Source organism: Procambarus clarkii, chromosome 26 (genome assembly GCF_040958095.1).
Source record: "Procambarus clarkii isolate CNS0578487 chromosome 26, FALCON_Pclarkii_2.0, whole genome shotgun sequence".
NCBI lineage: Eukaryota > Metazoa > Arthropoda > Malacostraca > Decapoda > Cambaridae > Procambarus > Procambarus clarkii.
In genome coordinates, this window is record NC_091175.1 from 10,047,291 (window position 1) to 10,063,112 (window position 15,822).

A 15,822-nucleotide genomic window follows, 5' to 3' on the forward strand; every position below is an offset into this window, starting at 1 on the left:
AGCAGTTAAAACACCTGCAACAGAACAGGAGAAATGAGTCATTAAGATATCAACAAAATAGGAAAACAATTTATGTATCAAGAGGTCAACAAGAAGTCTTCCCCCTAACGAGAAGTCTTCACAGGAAAAAAAAAGTCTTTGCTGACACGAAGTCTTCCCAAAGAAAAAGATAAAATTACCAAAACAAAATAGTGCCCCTTTTTACATGAAGGAAATATGAGGTGCTGATCAAGCTAGGCAGAAAATGGGCTTGGTAAGTCAGTCACCTCACTGGTAGGGCCACGGTACGTGTACCAGGGGAGAGGAGATGTACCTGTACCAGGGAGAGGAGATGTACCTGTACCAGGGAGAGGAGATGTACCTGCATTAGCGAGAGCAGATGTACGTGTACCAGGCAATGAACTAAAAGTGCATATGGGAGATGTGTACGGGAATGTTATCGTACTTTGGATGCGGGCGAGACGTTGCTAGTGTACGTAATATTCACGCACGGTCGATGTACAAGAGAGGGAGACACAGAAACGATGTTTACGGACGGTAGGTGTACGGCAGAAGAGTAATACGTTCCGTGCTGGGAGTAATCACTGAAACATAGCCACGGACGAATCGGTACTTATATATTGATTCCGGGAGAACACAAGTGAATCAGGAGCTTCTATATTGCTTCCAGGCGAACACAGGTGAATCAGGAGTTTCTATATCGCTTCCGGGCGAATACAGGTTGTTGTTGTTTAAGATTCGCTACTTGGAACAAAAAGTTCCAAGTAACACGGCCTATGGTTAGCCCGATATGGACTTACCTGGCACAGGAACTGTAACTGTGTGTGCGAACACAGGTGAATCAGGAGCTTATATGTCACTCTTAGGCGAACACATGTGAGTCAGGAGCTCGTTCATCGCTGCAGAGATTGGACTGGTATACACGAAAGCTGGACGAATGTTACTCAAAACACAGAAGGCGAGACACAGCTGTTCCAGCAATCGACAAACATTAGTTCAGATAAACGTCTTCGCCATTTCTAGTTGTTCGGTCTAGAGCATATCAACAAATGCAGATATTTTCGCATTTATTGTCAAAAGAAAATGTATTACGCGACGAGTCAAGATAAATTCTACTATAAAGTTTCAAATCTTCGAAGCCGGAATCCTCCGAGAGAGAAAATCTAGGAATATACCTCCAATATGCAGTCTAGGGGAATAATCTAACCACACTAAGGCCAATGGAAAAATGTAAGGAAAACGAGAAGTGAAAACGTGAAAACGATATCACTGTGCACTGGTGATATCTCCGCTTCTCTCGGTCTTAGGAAGCTAATTGTCCGGGCTTCATCTCCGTAAGGCAGCATCAGGTGTTGGAGAGAGGAGAGTGCTATACCGGTTTACTGGGTGGGATACCACTTGCTTGGTGAGGTGTATTACACCATCTCTCGTCTTGATCTGAGGCTTTACGTTCCTGTTGAGACGTTGCTCAGCATCCCTGATGTGTGTAGGATGTGGGGTGCATACTCATTTCTGCTTGCTGGGTCGAGCTTCAGCTCTCGGATTCCGTCTCTCCAGCCGCCGGTTGCGTAAAGGCTCCAGACCAATTATCCTAACATATCTACTTTTAAGTAAGTTAGAAATTGTCAAAAGAAGGCAGCAAGCTGGGGTAGATTATGTATCTTCTTTTAAAATGATGAATGAAGTTCGCTTCTATAATTTACTCGTTTAATTCATTCCATTTTTCAATCACCCTTGTGCTAAAAACATTTTAACACCTGAGTTGTTCATCTCCTTCGCAAACGCAATAACTGAGAACATGATCTCTGTTTCCACTTTGTCCATCTTATTAAGTATTTCATACAGCTTTATGATGTTTCCTTTCACTCTCCTCTATTCAAGCGACGTTACGTCTACCTCTTCCAGTCTTCTCTTTACCCGCCAAACACACACCGAAACTACGACGTTGGTACAACGTTCGAACAAGTTTTAACACTTCTTAACCAGTTCTAACAACCAATATAGCAAGTTGTAACAACGTTCTAATACGTCTTAAGCCAAGATGCAACAACTTTATTACAAGTTGTAACAAGCGGAAAATAGAGACAGTTACGGATTGTTTTTCCAGGGTATACCCAATCCATCGTTATTCTAGGATGAGCCTCATTGCAAACCTATATATCTTTACAGGTTCCCATATTTGCTTTTTGATATGGGAGGGGGGGGGGGTTCACGAAAGGGGATGCATACTATAAGACTGATCTCACGTAGGTGGTACACAGTGCCTCTTCATTTACATTCCTGAATGATGATCTGATCTTTGCCAGTGTTGAGTTATTCTGTTGACGTTATCCTAATTATATGTGCCTCCATAGTTAAGCCAGGTATTATATCCAGCCGAAGGTCTTTTTGTCTGTTCGTTGCAAGGAGGTAGTTTCTCTTCAATGCGTTCCACCTTTCTGATCACCTGTCTCCTGCTTCCTCTTTCAACACCTTTCCTTTGTTGGTGGTGAAATTCAGTACTCATTTCATGGACCATTTGCTAAAATTACCTGTGTGTGTGTGTGTGTGTGTGTGTGTGTGTGTGTGTGTGTGTGTGTTCAAGGAATTTTTGGCTTTATTGTGTTTGTTCAACTACATAAAGGTTTTGTGAATGAATGATTTGGATGATAAAACAAAGTTGTTACCTTCTAATAATATTAATACTAGAATTTATAGCATATCATAATAACTTTATATACCAGTAATTTGTTTTCTTCTTTGTATAATTTAAAATGTATTTAAAAATTTATGATTTTATATACATATTTGTATCATAATAGTATTATACATTATATAATGTGTTCCTTATTAATTTGTTAATTCTTTCTAAACACATATATTATATAAATATTTTTAATTTTCATGAAATTTAATGAAAATGTCATAAAATAGATAAACCATTTTTGAAAGCCTTATAAATCCCTTAACAATTTCATAACAAATTATGCATTCATTCAACATAACAAAACAATTTAAGTTATGTTTTAACTACAAAATCAGACAAAGTTTTGCAATTAGAAATCTCTAAATATCACACAATCATTCTCTGAATCCTGTTTAGATCCCACCGCTGCCACCATTTTCACTTTATCCTTGAACGACTATGATAGGTTCCTTGTATCCTCATAGAAAGAAATTTATTCTCAAAGTTCTATATAACTATATAAATGTTATAAAACATGTATAAATATGCAACAAGCATGTTAAGTTATGAATCCCCATCAAACTACTGTAATAAATTTTGAAGAATGTCATATTATTTTTTAAACTACTCAATGCAGTTATCTTATAACAATTTACGAAATTAATCATTTCAGTACCATTAGCATCAATAATTTCATAAAATATAAACATTTCCTTCAAATAATTGTATTAAATTGCCATCCTTGATATATCTAAAGCTTACATTCTCCAGTACCATCTTATGAAGAAATCGCATATATCTTTTTTTAAGTCATAAAATCCCTTAACCCACCAAAACTATGTTGAGTGATATGTAATAAACTAAGCCTCCTCAAAATTCATTTCATGCATTGAAAGCATCTTATAAATTTATTAAACATTAACAAGCTTTTTTTTTTAATATTCCACTGTAGACTCTTTTCTAAAACACACTTCAGACTGTTTTATAAAATTATTGCAAAGTGTTTTTTTTACGAAACACTCACTATACACTACTAAAATCCTAACTTCATGATGTTTTCTAAAATCAACTTTAGTACGTTTTCTAAATCGTTGCTTTATGTTTTTTTTCTCAAGTTATCTTCAAGGTATTTTCTAAAACCAACTTCATGTTATATTTTAAAATCCACATTAGGCTATTTTTAAAACCAACATTAATCTGTTTTATAAAACATTTTTAAGCTGTATCCTAAAAAAAATCATTTAGACTTTTTATCTAAAACAATTATCATCTGCTTTCTTGAACCATGTTCAAGTTGTTTCCTAAAACAATTGAATTAATTTTCTAATACCCACTTCCATTTATTTTGTAGTCTTTACATTAAACTTTTCTCTAAACCTCACTTTAAGCAGTTTTCTATAACCACACTTGAAGGTCTTTACTAAACACCATTTAAAGTCCACTTAAATTTCTTTCTAAAAGTTCAATCAATTTTCTAAAACTGCATTTCAAGTTGGTTTCTGTGCTCCACTTCAAAAAGTTATTTAAAACTCAGCTTCAATCAGTTTTCTAAAGGCCCCCCTGTAAAACAGTTATCTGAAACCCCACTTATAGCTGTTTTCCTAATCCCCACTTAGAACATTTTTCTAAAATTCCACCGAAGCAGGTTTCTAAAACCCTATTTCAAGCAGTATTGTATATCCCGACTTTAAATAGTTTTCTAAATCCCATCGCTGCCACCATTCTTAGGACAACCCGTTCATGATGATGCGACCCGGAAAGAACTTCACAGGGAACGACCGGTTCTATGGGTTCTGCGTTGATCTCCTACATGAGATCTCCATCCTTTCGGGATTCGACTACATCATAGAAATGTCTCCAGAAGGGGTTTACGGAGTCCAAAACCCCATCACGGGAGACTGGAACGGCATTGTAAAGCAGCTCATGTCTGGGGTAGAGTAAACACAGTCGGCTGGTGGTTGTAATTGCTTTGGTTGCCAAATAGTTGTAAAACGACCACTATTGGGAGGTTTCTCTTTGACGCGTAGTAATCTGGTTATGCTTGGGTTCTTAGGTTAATTATAGATTGGTTTATGTTGTAAGTTCCAGCATAGATCGGTGAAAATCGGAATTTCGGTTGCAATCTGTAGATGCTTGCAGTTTGCTGCTACGATTGTAGATGGTGGTAAGTTTGGGGTGGCTGTAAGCAGTTGTAAGTTGTATTGTAGTTGAATGTAATGATTGATATACAGAATTTAGCTTATAGCTAACTGTAGTAATATATATATATATATATATATATATATATATATATATATATATATATATATATATATATATATATATGTATTGTAGAATACTGTAAGTAATAACACTTTATATTTTACGTTAGTTATGCAAAACGTCATGTAAAATCTTATACAGAATATATAGAGCTATACAGAATTTCAGACCTATACAGAACCTACAAAGCTATACAGAACTACAGAGCTATACAGAACTACAGAGCTATACAGAACTACAGAGCTATACAAAACGTACAGCGCCTTGTACGTTTTGTATCGGTTGAGGAGGATTCGAACCAGGATCTTCCCGGCGATGAACAGGTGTGAAATATCCCGGTGATAATCGCAGCGACTGCCAGTTGCCTTTCCTCTTGTAGATGTGAACTATGCTGGATTCCTTTAACTGTTGTGGGACCTTTACCTTCATTCCACATGGAGCTTTGCCAGTTTCTGCATCATCATGGCTGGGCCCTCCTCTTTGTCACCCTTCAGCAGGGATTGCATCTGATCCTATGTTGATTTGCCATAGGAAAGCGGCTATAGCCTTCCTAACTACATCTCTGTGAGGTTAATCATGGTCCTGGTTGATCTCCACGTGAGGAAGGCGAGCAATGGCCTCGTCGTTGATCGAGGACCTGATCAGAGTGTTCAACCCATCTGCTCTAAGATCCGCTTCTTCTTTGTAAGCAGTTGAGTCCCATCTGCACTGAGGAGGCAAGCAGTGCCAGTGAGCTGTGGTCCATATTCAGAGCCTTCAGAGCGTCATAGAAACGCTTGGAGTCATGACTATCTTTTTTAACTTTGGATTTCACCGTTCTTCTTGCTATACCATGGCAGTCTGCATCTGACAGTTTCCTTTGCACCATTCTTCAGGCACTGGCAAAGGCACCTTTCTTACCTTGTGATGTTGGGTCATTCTGTGTGCACGAAACAAATGATTTTTTTTTCACATCAATACCTGTATCTCCTCATGCTGTAAGGGGAGGATATCATGGAGCCCATCAACTACCCAAGACTGCCCAACTATCCAACTACTCCTCCTGTAATTGACCCTTATCGATTAATCGTCTTAACAGAGAGAGATTTGAAAGTGATCAGGAGACGTCCTAGTTCGCTGAGTTCATTATAGTCGTGGGATAATAGATGTCGTCGTGGGATAATAATTGTCGTCGTAGGATAATAGTTGTCGTCGTGGGATAATGGTTGTCGTCGTGGGATAATGGCTGTAATTGTGGAGGGAAAGTTTGTGGGCCAAGGATAACAGGTGGTGACTTGAGTTTTATCGGACACCACTCTGTGTTAATAGCAATTCCTTTCCGTGATGTTTGAAGACTTTGTCGGTGTGTTTGTGTTGGTTCCCGACCTGTTGACAAAGCGAGTTCCATGACTGAACGTGATTCGGATGAACTGACCTTCGCGGTACATGTAGATCTCTTCGTTCAATGCGAATCTGTTCGTTAGATAAAAATCTCTTCGTTAAACGCGAATATATTCGTTTAATATTAATGCCTTCGTTAAATGCGGATATTTTCAACAGAGGGGGACTTTGTTCGTTAAATAGAGATATCGATCTGGTAGTCGCACTTGAACTTTTTCATGTTTTATTAGTTTAGGGAATGAGTTTAGGGAAGCTAGGGGTAGGGTAGGAGGGGAGGGAGTTGTAGAGTAGGTAAGTATAGGGTATGAGGGAGGAAGCTGTATGAAAGATAATTGTAGGGAATACATTATTTAGTAAGATATACACAGATACCAGCCATATATCTATTCTTCGTTAAACGTTCGTAATTTTTTAAGATAGCTTCATTATTATTATTATTGTAATTACTGGTATTAACTGTTATTTTTAAGCTCATGCAAATTTCTGAACAACATTAAAGACAGAATTAAAAACAAAATTGCCACCTCAAAGACAATTTCATAATAACAACTTAATTAGTTCATCTCATCCTTTCCCATTCTACATTTCCAACCACCATTCCGCCTCCCTTCCCCCACAATGTAATAATGCCTTCAGTCCCATTCAAACATATTACAAAAAGCTAGTTAAACTCACCAAACCACGTACACACACACACACACACACACACACACAATCCATCCTCTCTCTTTTAATTCTGGCAGTAACATAATTGACCGTCTCCTAACGAGGCGGGTAAAGACGAAAATCATTTTGTCTGAAAAACCCCACTGTGCCCATTTCATTACCAGGCGGCTAACACCATTGAGGACCACGGCTTTGATCCAATGTGCATAGCGAGACCACTTATTTCACTGAGAGGGTTTTACACTTTGGTTTTCTTTAGAAATAGGTGTCATTATAAAACCATTCCTCCCCCCCCCCCAGTTTCGCTTGTGATTAAACCTGTATTGAAACAGGTTTTGTGTTGGGTTTGTCAACCACGGTAGGGTTATTCAGGCCACGATAGGGTTATTATATATATATATATATATATATATATATATATATATATATATATATATATATATATATATATATATATATATATGTATATATATATATATATATATATATATATATATATGTATATATATATATATATGTATATATATATATATATATATATATATATATATATATATATAAATGTATATAAATTGTCGGGTGAATAGATTCATTATCATATAAGTAAATAAATATACATTAGTAATTATTATAAAGTGATTAAGCAAATTAATAAATGCAACAAGTAATAATGATACTATGAACAATTTAATTGGATAAAATAAATAATTAGACAATACAAAATTAACAAGATTTGCCTCGTGGGAAATTAATACAGAATATAATTAGCCTCAATTTCTGTAACGAATTGCTTCGTACTAAATCAAGTTTGGCTGTAATTGTATTGCCATATTTTTTTCAGTTTTCGAGTCGGATATAAGAGGAAACACGATGAGGTGGAATCGAACCCCGCATCATTGGTATTCCCAAGTGATTATCTCATTGATACATTACGTTAATGTGATTGCAATGTGCACAGGAAACACAATTCAACATGTAAGGAATGTTGATAGTGCCAACAACACACTCTCAACTATACTTGATTCTAACGTGATATATCAATGGTAAAATCTTCGAAGCAGGATTCGAACCTGCGTCTTGAATCACCCCAGATCGTGGTCTACGTGTTCTTGAGCGCGTCTGAGGCGACTCAGGACTCTTGGTCGATTTGGATAGGGTGCTGGACTATGATTATGTGGTAAAGGAACGATTCCCATCCACTTGGACCTTCGGGAATCGAACTCCGGAACTGCAAGAAACAAAGCTGCCATTCTATCGACCAGTTCGAGTGGATGGGTTCCTTAAAACATAAAAAATATCATAACTTTTTGGCGACTAAAATAACCAAGAATTTCCTTGCATACAAGGAATTCAATGTTGGCCCAGTCAAGACGAATCTCAGAGGAATCTCAAGTAATCTCCCAAGACACATGTTGTAATCCATTATCAAGCAGGTTCGCTTAATGGTCCCCCTGAACGAGGTCATTACACCGACAATGCTTGGGTTGTATAAGGACATATACACAAGCATACCAGCCTACGAGTTGTAATCTCAGTCAATTCGCATCATAAAGAATGATTGTGACAAAAATACGACATTTACGAGCGTGTTAGATTCAGTAAGATACACACGGGAAAGAAATATGGTGAGCATTATATCAGACTTAATGAATCGAGAGAAGAAGTTTAATATATTAGCTGAGTAAAACTGCACATATTGGGTGTATATATTATTGTAATCATTACCAATATTTCTTACCAAAAACGTTCTCGCTGCCATTCAACGCCTTAACGCGGCGTCAACATTCTGAAAACTGTAGATTTTGAAGCGAGCGTGAGCAGTAACGATAGAACTGTATTTACCTGCTTGATACCTGCTTGATGCCTGCTTGATGGGGTTCTGGGAGTTCTTCTACTCTCCAAACCCGGCCCGAGGCCAGGCATGACTTGTGAGAGTTTAGTCCACTAGGCTGTTCCTTGGAGCGGCCCGCAGTCGCACATATCCACCACAGCCCGGTTGGTCCGGCACTCCTTGGAGAAAATTATCTAATTTTCTCATGAAGATGTCCACGGTTGTCCCGGCAATATTTCTTATATTCGCTGAAAGGATATTGAGCAACCGGGGACCTCTGATGTTTACACAGTGTTCTCTGTGCTTGAGCATATATTACGGTTATTGTGTATTGAGCGTTTAAGTGTGCTATCTTACTCACAACTTGGTCATTTCTTAGAAATATCTAATTAAAAATATTTAACGAGAAACCTTAATAATCTTGAAAGATCACTGGGGGTCTACAAGGTATAATAGTTTCAATGTGGTGAGGGATGAACCTTGATTATCAGTGTGAAGACGATGCTTGAAGACGATGCTTGAAGACGATGCTTGAAGACGATGCTTGAAGTTGCAGCTTAAACGTTGTAATATAAAGCTTGAAATAAAGATATGAATGAGCTCCCGTTTAAGCACTGGGATAAAGTGTCCAAATATAATGGTGAAAGTTTAAAGAAAGCCCCAGATAATGGAACAGTTAGAGAAAGCATCTGCTTGTTATCTGGAGGAATGGAAATGATCAGGAGGCAGCCCTTAGCTTGTATTACAATCTAGCACGGAGAAGGGATAGAAGGGGGGAGGTGACGAGTAAAGGAAAAGTACACAACCACTTAGACACTTGGGAATTGAACTCCGGCCATGCACGAAACAAGACAGTCGCTGTCCGAACCTGAATCATAACCAATTATATAAGCACTAAAGTTGGGAAATTCATTCAATACTTTTTTTCAGTCACATTCAATTAATTCAATCACTGAACTTTTTAATTAATATTTAAAGTTCTCCCTGACTGAATTTGAATACAAAAGTCCCAAGCAATATATTCAGCATTTTTCACTCTTTCTACAATTTGTTGTATGCGTATAAATAATTTTTTTTTGTGTGATTATGAATTTAGAGTTCCATAAGAGAGATATATCAGATGGATATCAGATGGATATCAGATGGATATCATTTGGATATTTCACTTCTTGTTATCCCTGTAAGGTGATAAATATCAGACAACTTTTGTGGACTCCGCAACAAAATCTCTCTTGAGGGATTTTTGTTGCATCTTTGTTGATGAATGCAATGCTGTTGGTCTAAAAGAAATGTAAGTCTAAAAGGTCTAAAAGAAATGGAAATGTAACATTACAAATGCTATTGTAATGTTCCAGTATATTGAATGTTCACCGTTTATGAACAGTGCTTAATAAGCTGAGGTGTGATGTGCATGAACTATGTGATTTGGGCTGTGTTCAGGCAGAAAGAATATATCAAATCCTGATAGTGTCTTTCAGTTGCTTGTCTATTATTGCAAGGAGTCCCGACGCTCTTGCTTGCTTGTTGAATAACTATTCTGGAAAGTGTATTTTTTGAGGTAATTTTCGGTACTTCCTCTTCGAACTCATTCCACGTGTTCGTTGGTCATATGCTGTCGAAGAGTCTCTCGGTACACCTCGTGTGTCTCGTCTTGTGTTCAAGTTCTATATTATGATCCGTCTAACTTGTGGTATTGGATACTCTGAACGCCATTACCAACCACCATAACTTCACCACAATCTATCACCACTCCATTCACCACCTACCACCACCTCTCATTCACCATATGCACCTCCACCTCACCACCACCCACCTCCACCCCCTTCACCACCATCATCAACACCCCTACCAGGAGACGCCCTACGTGATGCTGAAGAAGGAGGAGGAAGGCCTTGCGGGCAATGCGCGATACGAGGGCTTCTGCATCGACATGCTGGAACACATAGCCAACATGATCGGCTTCCAGTACAAGATCAGAGTCTCCCCCTCGCGAACGTATGGGATCCAAGACCCCATCACGGGAGAGTGGAATGGCATCGTTCGTGAGCTGCAGGATAGTGTGAGGATTTCTTTCTTGGCGTTCGTGCATGAATCTCAGTCACCTATTCTGTTTTCTAGAAATAGGTTTCCTTCTAAAAGTCACTCACATACCGATGCTGTGAATGGAATAAGACAAGCATGCTATCTAAAACCCTTCTGACTCTCCATGGATAGCGTGTTTCTTTGAAAATATTCTTTGGTTAATGTTACATTCAATTATTTGGTTGTAAGTCGGAATTGCATGTTCGTCGCACGTTTTAAAATTAATTATATAAAATTGTTTTGCCAATTGCTTACAATAATAGAGGAATTTTTCTTCCCACCGTCTTATCTCTTGTCCTCATATCACAGTTCGTTGTCCTCATATCCCAGCTCCTTGTTCTTATATCCCAGTTCCTTGTCCTCATATCCCAGCTCCTTGTCCTCATATCCCAGCTCCTTGTCCTCATATCCCAGTTCCTTGTCCTCATATCCCAGCTCCTTGTCCTCATATCCCAGCTCCTTGTCTTCATATCCCAGCTCCTTGTCCCCATATCCCAGCTCCTTGTCCTCATACCCCAGCTTCTTGTCCTCATATCCAAGCTGCTTGTCCTCATATCCCAGCCCCTTGTTCTCATATCCCAGCTCCTTGTCCTCATACCCCAGCTTCTTTTTCTCATATCTCAGTTCCTAGTCCCTATATCCCAGCTCCTTGTCCTCATATCCCAGCTCCTTGTCCTCATATCCCCTCCAAGTGCTATACAGTCGTACTGGCTTAGTGCTTTCCCCTGATAAATACCTTACCTCACTTGGCACGAATAGAACTACATATAACTATTATATTCTCTCTAATTTACTTGATTTGATATATTCCCTAGTATTAATTTTAGGTCACTTTCGATAGTTAATCATAATTTATATTTTGATGCAGTCTAAATATCTCGCGCGCGCATGTGCAGTGCATGCCATTAATGTTATCTCTATGTTGATAGTATTGCTCACAGACAATTGAACTCGTGTGTTGTGATATCTTGAATTCATTTTCCAGGATAACTTATATCTTACGCTCACATATACGCAGGTACAAACGCACACAATGTGAGGAAATAACTGAGGGGGAGAGACAGTGTTAGGAAATGATGAATCGTCAGACAGAGATACAAAGAGGCTTAGGACAGGTACATGTCAACAATAGGGGATATATGCCTACAATAGGGGGGATATATATGTCAACAATAGGGGGATATATATGCCTACAATAGGGGGGGGATATATATGTCAACAATAGGGGGATATATATGCCTACAATAGGGGATATATGCCTACAATAGGGGGATATATGTCTACAATAGGGGATATATGTCTACAGTAGGGGGGATATATATATGCCAACAATAGGGGATACATGAATACAATAGGGGGGATATATATGCCTTCAATAGGGGGGATATATGCCTACAATAGGGGGGATATATGCCTACAATAGGGGGGATATATGCCTACAATAGGGGGGATATATGCCTACAATAGGGGGGATATATGCCTACAATAGGGGGGATATATGCCTACAATAGGGGGATATATGCCTACAATAGGGGATATATATGCCTACAATAGGGGGATATATGCCTACAATAGGGGGATATATGCCTACAATAGGGGATATATGTCAACAATAGGGGATATATGCCTACAATAGGGGGATATATGCCTACAATAGGGGATATATATGCCTACAATAGGGGGATATATGCCTACAATAGGGGGATATATGCCTACAATAGGGGATATATGTCAACAATAGGGGATATATGTCAACAATAGGGGATATATGCCTACAATAGGGGGGATATATATATGCCAACAATAGCAAGAGGGAGTGCAAACAATCCAGAGGTCAGAGAACTTTATTTTGTGTGCTTGTGTTGTTACCCTTTACAGTTCAACTATGAATGTTTTATTTGTATCCTTATTTTCCCGTCTGGGGTCTTGTGTTGTTTGCTAGAGGTCGTGTCTTACTGATACCACTATCTTTATTTTCCATCTGCTGTTTTAGTGATGAAGTTCAGTCTGTGACGATGAATAGCAGTAACGTGGCTGAAGATATGATGACCAAGCCACACATCCGATAATGATGAGACGACGACGTTTCGGTCCGTCCTGGATCATTATCATGTCTCACAACTTGCGGTCCAGTGTTTGTGGTCCACGGTCCAGTATTTGGGCCTCGCGGCTGAGTGGACAGCGCTTGGGGGTTGTAGTCCTAATGGCCGGGGATTGATTCCCGACGGAGACGGAAACAAATGGACAGAGTTTATTCCACCCTGATGTCCCTGTTCACCTGGAAGTAAATAGGTACCTGGGAGTTAGCTGCCAAGGGGCATCTTCCTGGGGGATGTGTGTTAGTTAATGTATTAGCGATAAATATATGTAGTAGATATAATAGAGGAAAAATAGATTGGTTAGATAGACGGGGGTCCAAGAGCTAATAGCTCGATTTTGCAGGCACAAATAGTAAATACACCCACCCACACACACCCAGTAAGCTGCGAGACACAATGCTTAACTTTCTATTTACTAATTCAATTCCAGACAAGCGTAGTGAGATGGGCCTCCTTAAGGCACATGAATTTATAAATGAATTTCCAAGAGAGTTGTTGTTATATTACATAAGAGGAAGCTTGGCGTCGTACGACCGACTTACACAGACACTAGTCGTTATTGTCACCGCGGAATATCAGAGAAACGGCTCCTAAATCCATGGCTGAATTCCAGGTGGATTGTTCGTCTGTGTCATTACAGAATTTCAGAGTTACAGCTGCTGCATTCCAGGAATGAATTACCTATTAAGTCGAGCTGCGGTATCATTCTGATTATAGTAATGCATTGCGACCAAGTTAATTTATCCAGACTTGCTGCATCCAAAATAGACTCAGGTCTGATATTTTGCGTTCCCAGAACAACACCTACATGAAGCCTGGAGAGCACAGTGCCCGTCCTGGCCTCCAGCGTCGCCCAGGAAGCTTGGAGGGCACAGTGCCCCTCCTGGCCTCCAGCGTCGCCCAGGAACCCTGGAAATCACAGTGCCCCTCCTGGCCTCCAGCGTCGCCCAGGAAGCCTGGAGAGCACAGTGCCCGTCCTGGCCTCCAGCGTCGCCCAGGAAGCCTGGAGAGCACAGTGCCCGTCCTGGCCTCCAGCGTCGCCCAGGAAGCCTGGAGGTCACAGTGCCCGTCCTGGCCTCCAGCGTCGCCCAGGAAGCCTGGAGGTCACAGTGCCCGTCCTGGCCTCCAGCGTCGCCCAGGAAGCCTGGAGGTCACAGTGCCCGTCCTGGCCTCCAGCGTCGCCCAGGAAACCTGGAAAGCACAGTGCCCCTCCTGGCCTCAGCGTCGCCCAGGAAGCCAGCATCATCAAACCCTAGTTTTCCTCTTGATTTCCCTCGTCCCTGCCCGGAAGGCATCACCATCAAAGTCTGGAGGAGGAGGAAGAGGACACCGTTGCTCCTGGTACCTTGGCGCCGCCCTTGTGACCTGGCCAACAGCCCAGAACGAAGGATAATGCTCCGGAAGCGATGCAAATGATGCACTTACTACCGGCTTCCAGCGAGCGACGGATATCAAAGCCATCGGTGGGCTCTGGCGAAGGTATAAGCAATCGGATGGCTACTGAAGTATGAGAGCAATGCGTACAGGGAGACATCAGGTCTTCGGTTACGGGATTGGGTGTAGGGGATTGTCTCTTGCTCAGGTGTATTGGGCAATACACTTGTTGTTATGGTGGCCTAGGAGTTGCAAAGCCTCTGTCTCTAGATTGGACGGTAGAGCGACGGTCTTGCTTCTTGCAGGTCGGCGTTCAATTCAATCCCCATGACTGTTCAAGAGGTTGGGCACCATTTCCATTCTTTGGTCTATCGGAAAAATCCTTATTCATTCTAAGTACGATATAGTCGTGATGGCGTAGTGCTTCATCCTTATAAATCCCTTAAATTCCTTCTGTCAGCTGAGTGTTACAAGGTTTCTGTTTTTAGTATGCTGGTTCTGCAAGATTTTAGGGTATCATTATAGCCCATTATACCAAGTATGATGCGTTGATAACAATGGACCATGTACAGTGGACACATAACATTATATCATACATAGTGCACACACACACACACACATACACACACACACACACACACACACACACACACACACACACACACACACACACACACACACACACACACAACAGTGCACCATGCCCAATGATACAGTATTGTGATCAAATGTTACTGAAAGTTATATATCACGCCTCATGCCTCATGCCAGGTTTACAATAGAAATGTCTCAACATGACCATTAACTTGACATGAAGTAGCTGCCCATGACACACAAAGCAGTCCACATTTTTACATGATTTAAATCCCATTAAGAAACCACTTGATCTACAACACCTAGAGCACATATTTCAAATTTATGAAGCATTTACCCAACCACATACGAATTCTATACATATTTCCTAAATCATGATGGCTCTGTTGACATTTATTAAACAGTTTATGACCTCATAAACACTGTAAAAAGATAATAAACAAAGCCACTTTAATTGTTACAAGATGCACAGGTTTCGTATTTGCGTAAATGCTTGATGAACCCTGGTTCTGGAGTAAGCTTTATTGTGGTAAGCTTAAGTACTTGCGTCTTCAACCCCAACACAAAACGGATCCATTGACTCAAGAAACCTCAATAAAGCAAGAGCTTTATCTGCACGATTTCATTCTTCTAGAATTACATCTCCAAACCCATTTTTATTAATCCCTTTTTTAAGAAAGTAAATTTCGTCCCCAGTGTTCCCCTCCGCTTCCAGAGAGTGTAAAGCTAGAAATAAATCTACTTATTCCCACATTCTCTTTCCAACAGAAAATAGTAAATAATGTCCTCTTCGTCCTCCTCCTCGTCCCTTCCCTGTCGTATACATGCCACTAAGCCTCCGTCTCTCTCCCTCCATGAAGGGAAGAACT

General features: G+C 40.0%; 1 protein-coding gene across 1 annotated transcript in view; it reads left to right on the forward strand.

The window, feature by feature from the left end:
• The window catches only part of LOC138369014 (glutamate receptor ionotropic, kainate 2-like), a gene marked incomplete in the record, with an annotated part of 159,748 nt that overhangs the window by 127,648 nt on the left and 16,278 nt on the right, over window positions 1-15,822 (forward strand). Inside the window, 1 exon segment of the mRNA XM_069331855.1 lies at window positions 10,657-10,863. Coding sequence (XP_069187956.1) covers window positions 10,657-10,863 — 207 coding nt within the window.